This window comes from Mesoplodon bidens (genome assembly GCF_964165515.1).
Source record: "Mesoplodon bidens genome assembly, chromosome: 4".
Classification (NCBI taxonomy): domain Eukaryota; kingdom Metazoa; phylum Chordata; class Mammalia; order Artiodactyla; family Ziphiidae; genus Mesoplodon; species Mesoplodon bidens.
In genome coordinates this window covers 168550696-168565587 of record NC_138160.1, presented here as the reverse complement: position 1 = coordinate 168565587, position 14892 = coordinate 168550696, and the positions used below count along the sequence as shown (strand labels likewise).

The following is a 14892-nucleotide window of genomic DNA, read 5'->3' as shown; positions in this document are numbered from 1 at the left end:
CATATAAGATCAGAAGGCAATAGGTTACAAGTTTTCCAACAGTGTGTACTGCAGAACTTCTCAGATACTTTAATAAAGGGGAAGGGAGGGGGAGGGAGGTACTAGTATATAAGATTTCTAATTATTTAACCACAGAAACCTTTTATTCCAAGGACCATATCCCAGGACTACTACAGGAGAGGTGGGATCACAATTTAGAAATTTGCCTTAAACGCACTGAAGGTGTTTTGGATGTATCATAACCATCACAGGGAGAAACTTTTTCATATATACATGCATCCTTCCCCATTATCATCACCAAATTATGATTCATGGAGACTGAGTAGTGGTCTGGGCATGCATATTTTTTAAATGTCCTCCCGGATGATCTTAATAGGAACCTACCACTAGTTCATCGAAAACCTGTATGATAAAGGGAAGGTGTTACTTCCAAAAAACACTCATCATAATAATGGGAATAAAGCCACCATCTACAGGAGTCTTACATGTTTTGCCCATATTGTCCTTTGTCCTCATGACCATCCTGTGAGGGGGACATCACTACTCCATTAGACAGATGAAAACCCTAAGGTACAGAAAAGGCAAAATTCACCACTTGTCTCAGAGAAGATTTTGAACACCTGCAAATGTGGTTTGCTTGTCAATTTAATACCTTAAATAATTAGTATTAATGACTTTTTTTAGCTTGTTATTCCTATTGGCTATGAGACTTTGATTTTGCCCAAAGGGGGTTTTTACTAACCTCAGAGATTTCTAGAAACTCCCAACCCCACACCATATACCCACAACCATTTTCACTGCTGTGTTCTGTTCATCCAGAGTCAGTAAGACAAACTTTGTCCCAGCTCCTCTAGATCAGCACTTCTCAAGGTGGAGTCTGCCAAACCCTTATCTCAAGAGACAGTTCTTAAAAAACAAGGTCTGTGGTCAAATCTGATTAGGAGGCCGGAGTCCTGTGGACCCCTCTTGGAGGTTCCAACGTCCAATAGGTTCCAACCTATTGCCTTCTGATCTTATATGACAGTGCAACATGTATTTTTCTTGCAACTCTCATTTTAAGGTCTCGGAGAAGACCTAGAGGAAGGAGGCCAGTTAAACTTTCTTTAACCCTGAGCTTTCCAAACTTATTTAACCTCAGAACCATTTGGGGCACAATAATTTTTCACCTTCATATGGAAACTTGAACACATTAATCTACATTGTGTGGAACACAAGTGATCACAACAGGTGAGGAATGACCGAGAGGCTGACCATCCTCATGGCTTAGACAGCTCATCCTTGCCTTTCCTGTCTAGGTTCAGAGGAAATTATAAACATGAGAGAGCTTCTCAAAAGGATCTTTCCCCTGTGACACAGCACATCATTCTCAAGGTTGCCAAAGAGTTAGTTTCAAAATCCATTTCCCAGAATGCAACTTGGACCAAGTCAGGTTTCGGGGTTTTTTTTTTTTTCAATTGGAACTTTTATCATGATGGGCCATCTTTACTTTCACAACATTATTGACCTGTTCTTGAAATATTTATTCCTACATCCCATTGCTGGGAAGAGGACAGAAAAGGAAGGAATACAAAATTAGGATTATGCCGAGGTCTGCAGAACAGGCAAGAGGACTTCATTAGAGAATTAAATTGTACAGTTTTCTCTTTGGGGACATTTTTGACACCTGAAATCACTTCTTTTTTTTTTTTTTTTTTGCGGTACGCGGGCCTCTCACTGTTGTGGCCTCTCCCGTTGCGGAGCACAGGCTCCGGACGCGCAGGCTCAGCGGCCATGGCTCACGGGCCCAGCCGCTCCGCGGCATATGGGATCTTCCCAGATCGGGGCACGAACCCGTGTTCCCTGCATCGACAGGCGGACTCTCAACCACTGCGCCACCAGGGAAGCCTGAAATCACTTCTTTTGAAAAAAATTATTAATTGAAGTATAGTTAATTTGCAATATTATTTTAATTTATGCTGTACAGCAAAATGAGTCAGTTCTACACATATATACATTCTTTTTTCATAGTCTTTTCCATTATGGTTTATCAAAGAATATTGAATCTAATTCCCTGTGCTATACAGTAGGACCTTGTTGTTTATCAATTCTGTATATAATAGTTTGCACCTGCTAATACCAAACTCCCAATCCATCCTTCTTCCACTGCCCCCGGCTTAGTAAAATCTCTTCTTTAAAGGGGTTCCAAGATGGGCACTAGAGATTTGACCCCTGAAAATAAGTATGTGCCATTTATTTTGGTAGATGGAACATTTACCAAAGCCAAAGAACCAGAAATGAATTCTTCCAATTAGTATTTCAGAGCAATTCTCCTAGTTATCTTTTGTCCAAACCACTGAAGCCCAAATCCTACTGAAGTGTGTGTCAGATCATTTCCCAGTGACAAGGAATTTGAGACACCAAGTTGACATGGACCAGCCTCCTCAGCATCACCCGAAAGCTTGTCAGAAATGCAAAATTTCAGGCCCTGCCCCAAACCAAACCAGACTCTGCAATTTAAGAGATCCCCAGGTGATTCATGTGCAATTGAAGTTGGAAAGTACTGGCCTAGAGCACCACTGATTAATGTAATAATTGTGCCTATCTGTTTTATTGCCCACGTGAAAGAGTCTTAATTGACTCTGCCTTTTAACTAGCTTGAATTCCACTGATGGTTAGTGCTTTTAAGCCATTTGCTCAACTAAAAAGAGCCATTGTAACCTGGATCCTCCGCAGTGAATGTGTGTGCTGATTTAACATATTTAGACAGGAGAGCACTTTACCTACGGAGTTGAGGTGGGATGGGGAATTATCTGTCACCATCCCAGTTCAGTGGTGATGCATCCTGAATGAAACAAAAAGTCTCTGCCTGTCCATTCAACTTGTCCGCCCTGAGGACCAGAGAAGAATCCTCTTTCCTGGTGGATTTGATAATGGGACTGCCCCTAGTGGGCTGTTACACATTTTCTTGAAGAATGATACTTAGGGCGAGCTGCCCGTGACGTTGCCTGCGCTGTTTGAAACTGCAGAACCCGTTACCAGCTTGGGGCAACTACCGTTCCGGCTGGTTCCGGAGCCCGTGCGTGCCAGGAGGGCTAGTGGCGGTCGTGAGGTGGCTCTAGCCTTTCGCGTCTCTGCAGCCTGGAGACCAGAACCGGCACTTTCGTAGGACGCCACCTCCAATCGCAGCGCTGGCGCGGGCGGAGGCTAAAACACACGAGTCCTGAGACTGAGGAAAATGCGCCAAGTTCCCGTCGGCGGTGGAGTGGGGAAGACCCCAGCGGTTCGGGCGCCGGGCGAGCGGAGCCGCTTCTGGCGCTCCTTGCCGTCCTGGGGCGGGGGCGGGGGCGGGGACGGGGGCGGGCGCGGTCGGGCGCCGCTTCGGGGATGTAGTCGGTGCCGGCGCCCAGGCAGGACCGAGCCGCAGCCCGGGTTCCCGCTCTTGAGAGCGAATGGTCACTCCCCTGCGGGGAGGGCCATCCGGCCAGCTTTTCCGTGGGTCGCGGGCCCCCGCAGGCTCGGGGCAGGGGCTCACCTGTCGCCCCCGCCCTCAGCCCGGTTAGACTTGTTGGCGTCACCGCCGCGGACCTCGCTCTGGGCCATGACCATAGTTACGGGAGAAACACTGGTGATGTCACAACCCCCAGTGATAAGGACAGCCAGGAGCAAGAAATGGTATAGCAGAAGATACGGCACCTGGTCAAATGTTATATTCTAGATATGCTTGGTGATTACAGGGTCCCTGTATAAATGAATTCTCCTCAACTCCTTGGGATTTGAAGAGAAAATGCCCCGTGTCATACCTCGTGAAAGTAATAGGCTTTCAAGAGGTAGTCCCTCAAAAAAAACCAGACGTCCCTTGAAGTTTTTTCAGAAAAAGGAAACCAAGAGAGCCTTGGATTTCACAGATTCTCAAGGAAATGAAGAAAAAAACTTCTGAATACAGAGGATCTGAAATTGATCAAGTTATTCCTGCAGCACAGTCCTCACGTGTCAACTGTGAGAAGAGAAAAAACTTGTTACCGTTTGTGGGACTGAATAATCTCGGCAATACTTGTTATCTTAATAGTATACTTCAGGTATTATATTTTTGTCCTGGTTTTAAATCTGGAGTGAAGCACTTATTTAATAGTATTTCAAGGAAGAAAGAAGCCCTAAAAGATGAAGCCAGTCAAAAAGCTAAGGGAAATTGCAAAGGAGATTCTTCAGTAAGTTTTGAACTAATATGCAGCTTACATTCCTTGATCATTTCAGTCGAACAGCTTCAGGCTAGTTTTCTCTTACATCCAGAGAAATATACTCATAAACTTGCTACTCAGCCAAGGCGACTACTTAACACACTCAGGAAACTCAACCCTATGTATGGAGGATATCTACAGCATGATGCACAGGAAGTATTACAGTGCATTTTGGGACACATTCAAGAAACATGCCAACTCCTAAAAAAAGGAGTAAAAAATGTGGCAGAGTTATCTACTAAGGTAGAAGAAAAACATCAGAAAGAGGAAATGAGTGGTCATAACAGCATGGAGATGGACAGTCTGAGGCATTCTGAAGACTATAAAGAAAAATTGCCAAAAGTACATGGGAAAAGAAAAAGTGACACTGAACTTGGTAACACGAAGAAAAACGTTAAAGTCTCTAAGGACCACCAGTCTTTGAAAGAAAACCAGAGACAAACCAGATCAAAAAGAAAAGCTACAGTTGATTCATCAGATATTCCTGCTAAAATAATCCCCAAGTACATTTCTGAAAATGAGAGTGCAAGACCCTCACAAAAGAAATCAAGAGTTAAAAGAAACTGGTTCAAGTCTACAGCTAAGCAACCCAGCATTATTTCTAAATCCTTTAGTCTGGGTCACAGAACAACAAACCAAGAATCCAAAGGACAACCTAAAGAAAACGAATGTGGTCTTGAAGAGGACATGGGGAAGTATGAGAATGATAATACAGCTGATGGTTGTGGACTTGCATCTCCAGGGAAGAATGTTATGCCTGTTAAGGAAGTTAAGCCCATCAACAGAGGTGCAGAGCCAATTGGTTTTGAGCTGGTGGAGAAATTATTTCAAGGTCAGCTGGTAATAAGGACTCGTTGCTTAGAATGTGAAAGTTCAACAGAAAGAAGAGAAGAGTTTCAAGACGTCATCGTACCAGTGCAAGAAGATGAGCTTTCCAAAGTAGAGGAGAGTCCTGAAAGTTCTTCAGAGCCAAAACCAGACATGAAGACCCTGAGATGGGCAATTTCCCAGTTTGCTTCAGTGGAGAGGATTGGAGGAGAAAATAAATATTTCTGTGAAAATTGCCATCATTATACTGAAGCTGAACGAAGTCTTTTGTTTGACGCAATGCCTGAAGTTCTAACTATTCATTTGAAGTGCTTTGCTGCTAGTGGCTTCGAGTTTGATTGTTATGGTGGTGGACTTTCCAAGATCAACACTCCTTTACTGATACCTCTTAAACTGTCACTACAAGAATGGAGCACAAAGCCAACCAATGACAGCTATGGATTATTTGCAGTTGTGATGCATAGTGGCATTACAATTAGTAGCGGGCATTATACTGCTTCTGTGAAAGTCACTGACCTTAACAGTTTAGAACTGGATGAGGAAAATTTTGTGATCGACCAAATGTGTGAAGTAGGTAAGCCAGAACCATTGAATGAGGAGGAAGCAAGGGGTGTGGTCAAAAACTATGACGATGAAGAAGTGTCGACTAGAGTCAGTGGAAATACCCAGCCAAGTAAAGTTTCGAACAAAAAAAATGTAGACGCTCTTGGACTTCTCAGAGGACAAAAGACTCAAGCAGATTATGAGTTATACAACAAAGCATCTCATCCTGATAAAGTTGCCAGTACAGCATTTGCTGAAAATAGAAGTTCTGAGACTAACAATACTAATGGGACCCATGAATCTGACAGAGACAAGGAATCCAATGACCAAACAGGCATTAACATGAGTGATTTTGAAAACAAAATTTCATATGCAGTGCAAAGCTTAAAGGAGTATGAGGGGAAGTGGCTGCTTTTTAATGATTCTCAAGTGAAAGTTACTGAAGAGAAGGACTTTTTGAATTCTCTTTCCCCTTCTACATCTCCTACATCTACTCCTTACTTGCTATTTTATAAGAAATTATAGAGTGAGTGTATGTTCCTTGTGTGTATATTAAACATTGGTAAATTGATTACATCAAAAAGTCTTTAGCTTATCTTTTGAAGCTATTGGATATTATTGGTCTCTCTAGGTTTCTAGATAAATAGTGAAATCTGAGTTATTGAAAACCATGTTAATTTTTAGAATTCCTTTTCCTTAGTGGAGACTAGTGATTGACGCATTAGCTTCTGGAAACAAACTTGTATAGGTTCTTAACTGAATTATTCAAAATGGAAGCATTTAAACACTTTGAATTTACACCTATCTTTTGTGTTTGCTTTTTCAAATAAAGTGCTTGTATTTTTATCTCCATATTTTGCAGTAATTATCTACATGATGTTTACAGGTTCTGTGGTTTTTCAGCTAAGAAGCAGAATCTCATTTCAGTACATTTACTTGTGTAAGTCATGAAGCCAGATCTTTGATGGGCTGTATTAGAGGCACGTGTATGAACAGCTGTACCATCGGTTTGCTGCAGCTGTTAAATGAAGTAATGCACGTAAAATGCTTAGTATAGTTTCTGGCATCCAGTAGCCCTCAGAAAATGTTGGCTAAAATGTTACTAAGGAGAGTTCTATAACCTTGATAGCCAAGAGTCACCATGAGCTTGACTCAAGGGAAGTAAGAAAGACAGATCATTGGCTGGGGTTTTGAACCGCATGGAAGAAGACCAACGCTTTACCATAGAACTTGACGCCAAGCTATAACAACATAGCAAAATAGGCCTGGGGAAAGAATCTGAAAGTGCACAAAACAGAGGATCACAGTGTCATTTGAAGCATGACTATGAAAAGTGCCACTGGCTGTAGTTGACAGACCAGCAGACCCCTGCACCCACTCTGCGGGTCTTTGCTCTGCATTTGGCACCAGCCAAGTAGCCTCCTCTCTAAAGGGTCAGTTTTGCAAGTGCCCACCCGACTCCCATGGCCTCGCCCTGTGCTCAGAGAAGGCCATAAACTATGTTGGCCAATTCAGCTTGTCATTTCAGGATAGAATGCATTAGGTTCTCCCCCAAACTCAATGGGTGGAAGAATCATAAAACAAGAATTCAGGTGTCCCTGAAGCTCTGCACTTGTGTCAACAGGCCTGATTTGTATCTGAGCGGGTGAGCATTTATAGCCTCTGATTTGCCATTGTGGAGCTCACAATTCCAAAAGCTGAGGCTCCTGTTCCCCACCCAGCCTCAGTTATGTTTATGTCACCAGCTTCTGAGGCGTCATCTGCTTAGTACTGCACTTTTGAACAGGACCAAGAGACCACGCTGAGCCATGAAGTCCCCACAGCTATCACTCCTATGTCCTGGCAGACACACCTATGTGACCTTACACAGGTTAGATAACCTTTCTGGGCTTAAGTTTCCTCATCTATGAAACTGAGATAACAGTAATAATAAAAGTTGTGTCATTATTAGGCAGCTAAATGGTAACGTTGGTTAAATGCTGGGCTTATTACAGGCACTTAATACAAATAAGTTTATTCTATCACATTACATTAAATACATTATATTATATTATATCATCTCATCATATCTCATCATATCATACATCATATTATTATGATGCCATTTTGGGAAGTCTCCATTAGTGCGTCCATAACAAAAAGATGTCAAGATGACTTAAGATTAGGAAAAGCTTCTCCTCTACTGCCTCATGTTCAAGACAAATCTACACGGAATCAATTACTGAATATTTACTGAACACTCCCCTGTGTGCTAGACACCATACCGGACTCTGTGTAGGTACGGAAATATAAGACTCAGGGTCATCCCAGCTCTCAGCAAGCTTATTACATAGTTGAAAGTAGAAGACACATGAAACAATTAGGCCTCTGGGTGTTAATGAATTCACATAAATACAGATGCCCCAAGCTGCTGATTTGGGTCTTCATTCTTCCCGCCCTAATACTCAGGCCTCCCCAGGTATATCTGGGCATCCTCAGGTATAGTTAATATGTTCATGTCCCCCAATATTTCCATCCAAGCCAGGGGTCCAGGTCTCCTACCCACTCCTCTGGCCTCAGCTGTTTCTTTCTGGAGCTTCCCTGAGTCTAAAGCCCCTGTCATCGTGGTCTGTAGCAAACAGGCGGGTGCGGGGACACAGCTGCACTCACTGCCCTCTGCCCCAGGCCCACGCTGTCTTTAGCGTAACTTTAACTTAACGCCAAACCTTTAACTGCTGTTCCATTTCCATTTTGTGGGACCAGGTCAGGACAGAAGCCACAGGACCCTTCCTCCCTTTTCAGTTCCTTCCCCCTTACTAAGCTCCTCCTCCAACCACAAAGCCCACCCCTCATTCACGACAGCTCATGAAAATAGACAACCACACAGATTCTGTTCTCCTGTCACCACAGCAGTGACCCTGTTTGCTCCAAGCTAATAATAACTAATGATCATAATAGCAGCAGTAAATGCCATTTGCTCTAAGGTCATTTCATGTATTATCTTATTGAACTCTCACTTTAACCTGTAGAATAGATTTTATTTGTCCATTTGGTAGATGAATAAATTGAGGGTCATATAGTCAAGTAGTGGGTTCAGGGTCACACTACCTTGTATGTAAGAAGTAAGTAGTAGTTCTGGGTTTTAGTCAGGCTCACATGACTCCAGAGCTTTTAACCACCCCCACGATATCGTCTCTACGTGAGCACACCGCTGTCAAGACAAAGACAGTTGGGCATTTCAAGTATTCCTGAACCAGCTTCAGGACGCTTGACTCTTCTTGGAGCCATGGAAAGAATAGAGGTTCCAACCCAAGTTTTGTTGCTATACACCTTGGCCAGGTCAGTTTCCTCACCCAAACTGGAGATTTATCAAATTTCCTCCAGCCTTGTTTTAGGTTCACAGTAAAACTGAGGGGAAGGTACAGAGATTTCCCATATACCCTCTGCCCTCGCACACGCACAACTTCCTCCATTATCAACATCCCTCACCAAAGTGGTCCGTTTGTCGAAATTAATGAGCCAACACTGAGACATCATAGTCACCCAAAGTCCATAGTTTACAAGACGGCTCACTCTAGGTATTATACATCCTATGGGTTTGGTCAAATGTATAACGACCTGTATCCACCATGACGGTATCATACAGAGTAGTTTCACTTCCCTAAATATCCTCTGTGCGCCATCTGTTCACCCCTACCCACCTCCCGACCCCTGGCAATCACTGTTATTTTTACTGTCTCCATAGTTTTGCCTCTTCCAGAATGTCTTACAGTTGACATCATACAGTGTGTAGCCTTTTCACATTGGCTTCTTTCACTTAGCCATATGCATGTAAGTTCCCTCCATGTCTTATCATGGCTTGATAGCTCACTTCTTTCTAGCTATGAATAATATTTCATTGTCTGCATGTACCATAGTTCATTCATTCACCTACTGAAGGACATCTGGATGCTTCCAAGTTTTGGAAGTTATGAAGAAAGCTGCCATAAACATAACATGTGTGGGTTTTTGCATGGCATAAGTTTTCAACTCATTCAGGTAAATAGGATATGTGATTGCTAGATCGTAGAGTAAGAATACGTTTAGTTGTATAAGAAACCACCACCTTGTCATTCAAAGGGGCTGGACCATTGTGCACTCCGACCAACAGCATGTGAGAGTGCCTCTCGCTCTACCTCCCCACCGGCAACTGGTGGTGTGAGCGTTCAAGAGTCGGGGCATTCAAACAGGTATTTTGTGGTATCTCATTTTAATTTGCATTTCTCTGATGACATGGGATGTGGAGCTCTTGTCATGCTTATTTGACATCTGTATATCTTCTTTGGTGAGATGTCTATTCAGATCTTTTGTCCATTTTTAATTGGGTTGTTTGTTCTCTTGTTGAGTTTTGAGTTTGTTTTTTTCTTTTTATATTTTGAATAATGACCCTTTGTCAGATGTGTCTTTTGCAAAACACATATTTTCTCCCAGATGGTGGCTCGTCTTCTCATTCTCTTACCATTCTTTCACAGAACACAAATTTTTAATTTTAATGAAGTCCAGCTTCTCAGTTACTTCTTTCATGAATAGTGCCTATGGTGTTTACCTAAAAAGTCATCGCCATACCCTAGGTCATCTAGGTTTCCTGCTATGTTGTCTTCTAGGAGTTATACAGTTCTGCATGTTACATTTAGGTCTGTGATGCATTCTGAGTTAATTTTTGTCAAGAGTGTAAGGTCTGTGTCTGGATTCTTCTCTTTTTTTTTTTTTTGGCATGTGGACATCCATTTGTTGAAAAGATTATCTTTCCTCGGTTGTATTGCCTTTGTTCCTCTGTCAAAAGTCAGTTGACTATAATTATGTGAATCTATTTCTGGGCTATCTATTCTGTTCCATTGATCTATTTGTTTCTTCTTTTGCCAATACCGCACTGTCTTGATTACCGTAACTTTATAGTAAGTCTCGAGGATAGGTAGTGTCAATCCTCTCCTTCAATTATCGAGTTGGCTAGTGTGGGTCTTTAGCCTCTTTATATAAACTTTAGAACTAGTTTGTCAACATCCACAAAGAACTTGATGGGCAGCCCTGATTTTAACAATGTATTTTTCTGGGAGTTTGCCCAGTAGCCAGCATCTAGAGCCCTTAGTCTTCAGTAGGCTGAATTTGGGTCCTTCTTTTCTGGACTTGGGGAAAATGTTTGGATTTCTTAAGTTCCTTGTGTTTGCACATTATGTGCCTGAGCCCAATTCATGAAATGTAATCACAGACATAAAGCAGCCATCCCAATAGCATGAAGAAGAAAATGCTGGGGCTGGCGGTGGTGGTTAGCCCTCACCATAGCATTAACATTCACTGTCATCAACATCATAAAAGAAGCTTGTATTCATCAAGTACTTACTAAGTGCAAAACCAAGATCTCAGTCCCTTACATGGGTCATGTCACTAATCCTTCCAATCACCCTCTGAGGCAAATACACGTATTACCTTCAACTGAAGAAATAGAGTCTCTGAAAGATTAAGTAACTTCCCCAAGTCACACAGGTAGTAAGCGCTGAAGCTGAGATTCAAACCCACTCTTAATCCCTAGATTGCACTCATTCTCACTGGCTTCCCCTTTCACCCTGGGGTAGTGATGCTGACCATCCTGGGCCTGACATTCCAGCTTCCTGAAGGACAGCCCAGGTCAGCTCATCATCTTACACTGAATGGGAAATCCCACAGACAACTAAGCTTCCTGATAAATCCACTCTACTCTAGTTCCTTGAAACCCTTTTTACAAAACCCACATAGTATTTGAGAAATGGAAGCTTAAGCACCTTCTCCTCCTCCATTCCCCCCCCTTTCACCTGCTTCCCCACAGGATCCAGTTGGTTATAAACCTCTCTTGCTGTTTATTTACCTCTTAATAAGCCCTATCTCCTCTCAGAAAGCCATTTAGCACTGCACCACTTAATTTCTCCCCAAGGCAGAATCTGCTAGATGGAGTCTTCGTCCGCAGCCACGTCGATCTGTCTTATTTTGAAGCAGCAGTGAACATGCCACAAAACTAAAATAGCAATCAGTTCCCAGGTGTGGACTCACTGAGCAGGGAAATGACCAGGAGTGTGTGCATGTGTCCACCCGGGGCAGCTGTTCTCAACGGGCTGGATTAACCCAGGAGTGACTCCCGAAGGTGGCTCCCAGCCAGCTGTGGCCACATCTGGGCATCCCTCACTGCAGAAGCACGCCGCTTTTCTGCCTCAGCTGGATTCAGCCACTCAGCACCTCCTCGGGCTGGACGCCCCAACCCTGGAGCTATGCACCCTTGCCTTTTCCACAGTTGAGGAGACAAAGTGGGCCCCCAGAGGATCAGGAAACCAGCACAGAATAACCCAGTGCAAGAAGGAAATGTCCCTGATGTCACTTTTCCTTATTCCAAAATTCCTATAAAATCTGACTCTGATTCTATAATATTACTACATTTGGGTCAATATAAATATAAAATTCTTCAAATTTTGTACCAGCTAAATTACTAAATTATGTCCCCCCCAAAAAAATTATGAACACCCCAAAAATCATGTTGTTCCCATAACTTCAGTGCTCCTGGACACACACGACAAGATGTGTGCCTGGAGGTGTATGTGCCTCTGTTTGAGCAGCACGACCCGGAGATGGGCAATCTCTGTTTTGGGGAGGGTAAGCCTACAACAGGGATGAAGAGTGTCCCTTCACCACTGCATGTCATCCTAAGGAAGAGAAGATGACATCTAAAGGAAAGACAGGCGATTATTAACAGGACAGCAGTACTGGACAGGACCTCCCAGGGACCCAAAGAATAATAGAAAGAAAACAGAGACCAGTCTGACTTATAGCTTCTTGTGTCGTTCCATTGACCTTGCGATACCTATCATCATTATGGGAATTGACAAGTCAGCACTCCAGCCAAACTCACAGAAGTGACTGCTCATAAATACACACACACACACACACACACACACACACAAATATACACACACATGTATTTCATAAGTTCATCTGCATAACATCCATCGTCCATCCCATTAATAATTCACATCCCATAATATGCAGTGGAGCCCTTTATTAGAAGGAAGAAGAATGAATATCAGTGTTCACGGGTGGAGGTGCATTGGCCTCGCCTTCAGTATGTCTATGTATGTAGCGTTCCCAACTAGCTTTTGCAAACCTTCTGGTTTGAACCAGTGTGCTCTGGAAGTGTTGGCAGTCAGGATATTGTTCACAGTCAAAGGTGTGCTCATTGAATCTAATCTCAATACCGGCCAGATTGCTGAGATTACAGCAAGCAACCAATGGTGGGCCATCCCCAAAGGCATTACCCAATAGGGCAGAAGTCAAAGGGCAGGAGTGTAAAGACAAGTTGAGTGATAATCCTTTATTCCTTGGAGCAATTTTGCTGTAATATTCAAGGATCCTTTTTTTTTTAAGTGTCCTCTCAAAAAGAAAAAAAAAAAAAGCAATAGAGAAAGCCTCCCTCCTTCACCATACAAGATTCCTTTTCCAACGGAGAGTATCTGCCATTCCAATTTCTTTAAGTAGCTTTATATTTGGACATTTAACAGGTGTTCCCAAGGCTGCTCTAAAGAAAAAACAACAATTCTTCCCTGAATCAACAGGTAAATGTTTTTCTGAAATGACAGCAAGAAACAGATCTGGGGGGACTGTCTCTATTTTTCATGGTAAAAAATAATAAAAATTAAAAAAATAAGGTAGAGCAGATGATAATCTGCTCTAAAATAAGCTGAGGGAATGAAAAAGTGCTTAGAAAGCTGTTGCATCCTTTTTCCATTAAAATAATTATTATTAAAATGCTACAGATGCACTGCCCACAAAATGCTCACAAGTGGTCCCCGTTTGGGTGATACTGCCCACGGTTAACCAGTGGCTGCTGCACTGGGCTCCCTAGAGCATGGGCACTTCCACAGAACTCTGTGGGTCTTTACAGTTACAAGACTGCTCCCTAATTGTAATCCCTGATTATTTTATAGACTCTGATCCCATCTTCCCTTGGTTGGCCTTCCAAAAGTCTTCCACATGGATGTGCATGTATTTCAGGAAACTGGGCGAGTCCTTTGCAAGGATCTTTTTGACAAGGAAAATGGGGTCTGAGGAGGGCTTGCTTGGGGTTCTCTAGAGGGCCCCCAAAGGAAGGAGGAAGGCGTCAAACGCTTATCCTCCTCAAGGACTTTTACGAACTCAGAGGAGAAAAGTGAAATTTGTCACGTCTCTTTCTCTGTGGAAGAGTGGTCTTGTCATGCCCAGGGCAGCTCAGATTCCAACAAAAACAGAAGCAGTAACATGTCCAGAGAGGCTGGAGCATCGGTGGAGAAAAAGAGCAAAAGAGAGCCTGCTTCTCCAGGCCTGGATGGGCTCAGAGGCATCCAGCTGCAAGCCAGCTGGACTTAGTTTAAAAGACCACGTGTGGAATATTGGTTTGGTCCCAGATCCCACATTTTAAGAGGAACATTTCCAAACACAGCCTTAGTCAGAAGAGCCCTCTCCTCTAAGACAGACCTTGAAGCTGTGTCACACAGAATAATTGAGGGCACTTGGAAAGTTAAATTTGACTTGGCAAGTCCAAAAGGCTCCAAAAGACACTTGATGAACACTTTAAAGTATTTTTTTAGGGCTTCCCTGTGTGGCGCAGTGATTAAGAATCCGTCTGCCAGTGCAGGAGACACTGGTTCGAGCCCTGCTCCGCGAAGATCCTACATGCCTGGAAGCAACTCAGCCCGTGCGCCACAGCTACTGAGCCTGCGCTCTAGAGCCCATGAGCCACAGCTACTGAAGCCCGGGCACCTAGAGCCTGTGCTCCGCAACAAGAGAAGCCACCACAATGAGAAGCCCGCGCACCGCAACGAAGAGTAGCCCCTGCTTGCCACAAGTAGAGAAAAACCCACGTGCGGCAACAAAGACCCAACACAGCCAAAAATAAAATAAATTCATTAAAATATATATATACATATATATATTTTTTTTTTTATGGTAGAAGATGGAGTAAATCAGATTGCCTGGGAGAGCAGAATTAGTTCAACATTTGGCTAATCAGAAGGAAGAATTTTGTAAACTGAGGGCTCTTAGAAATGGAATGTATTCCCTTGGGGAGTAGCGAGTCCTCCTGCCAGGGCTATAAAGCTGATGCTGCCATTCCACTGGAGAGGAAAGAGGGGAATGATTTCCAGGAGGTAGGATATTCAAGCAGTGAAAACTGGGTTTTGTGTCAAGTTGGACCCAGACTTGGGGTCCAGCTCTGTTTTTGTAAGGCCCTGGGAAATTTCTCTTGAACCCTCAAGTTCCTCATTATGAGATGGCTATAACGTCTCCTCCAATGAGT

General features: G+C 43.2%; 1 protein-coding gene across 1 annotated transcript; it reads left to right on the top strand.

The window, feature by feature from the left end:
• The first annotated feature begins 3765 nt into the window (after positions 1-3765).
• LOC308616803 (ubiquitin carboxyl-terminal hydrolase 1-like) lies at positions 3766-6138 on the top strand. The gene has a single exon (XM_081233189.1). It carries the CDS (start codon positions 3897-3899, stop codon positions 6108-6110), a length of 2214 nt encoding a protein of 737 aa, XP_081089315.1. The 5' UTR covers positions 3766-3896; the 3' UTR covers positions 6111-6138.
• The last annotated feature ends 8754 nt before the right edge of the window (positions 6139-14892 follow it).

What these genes read in the sequence shown, in the direction of transcription:
- LOC308616803 (XM_081233189.1), top strand. Translation starts at nt 3,897, where the DNA reads ATGAAGAAAAAAACTTCTGAATACAGAGGATCTGAAATTGATCAAGTT.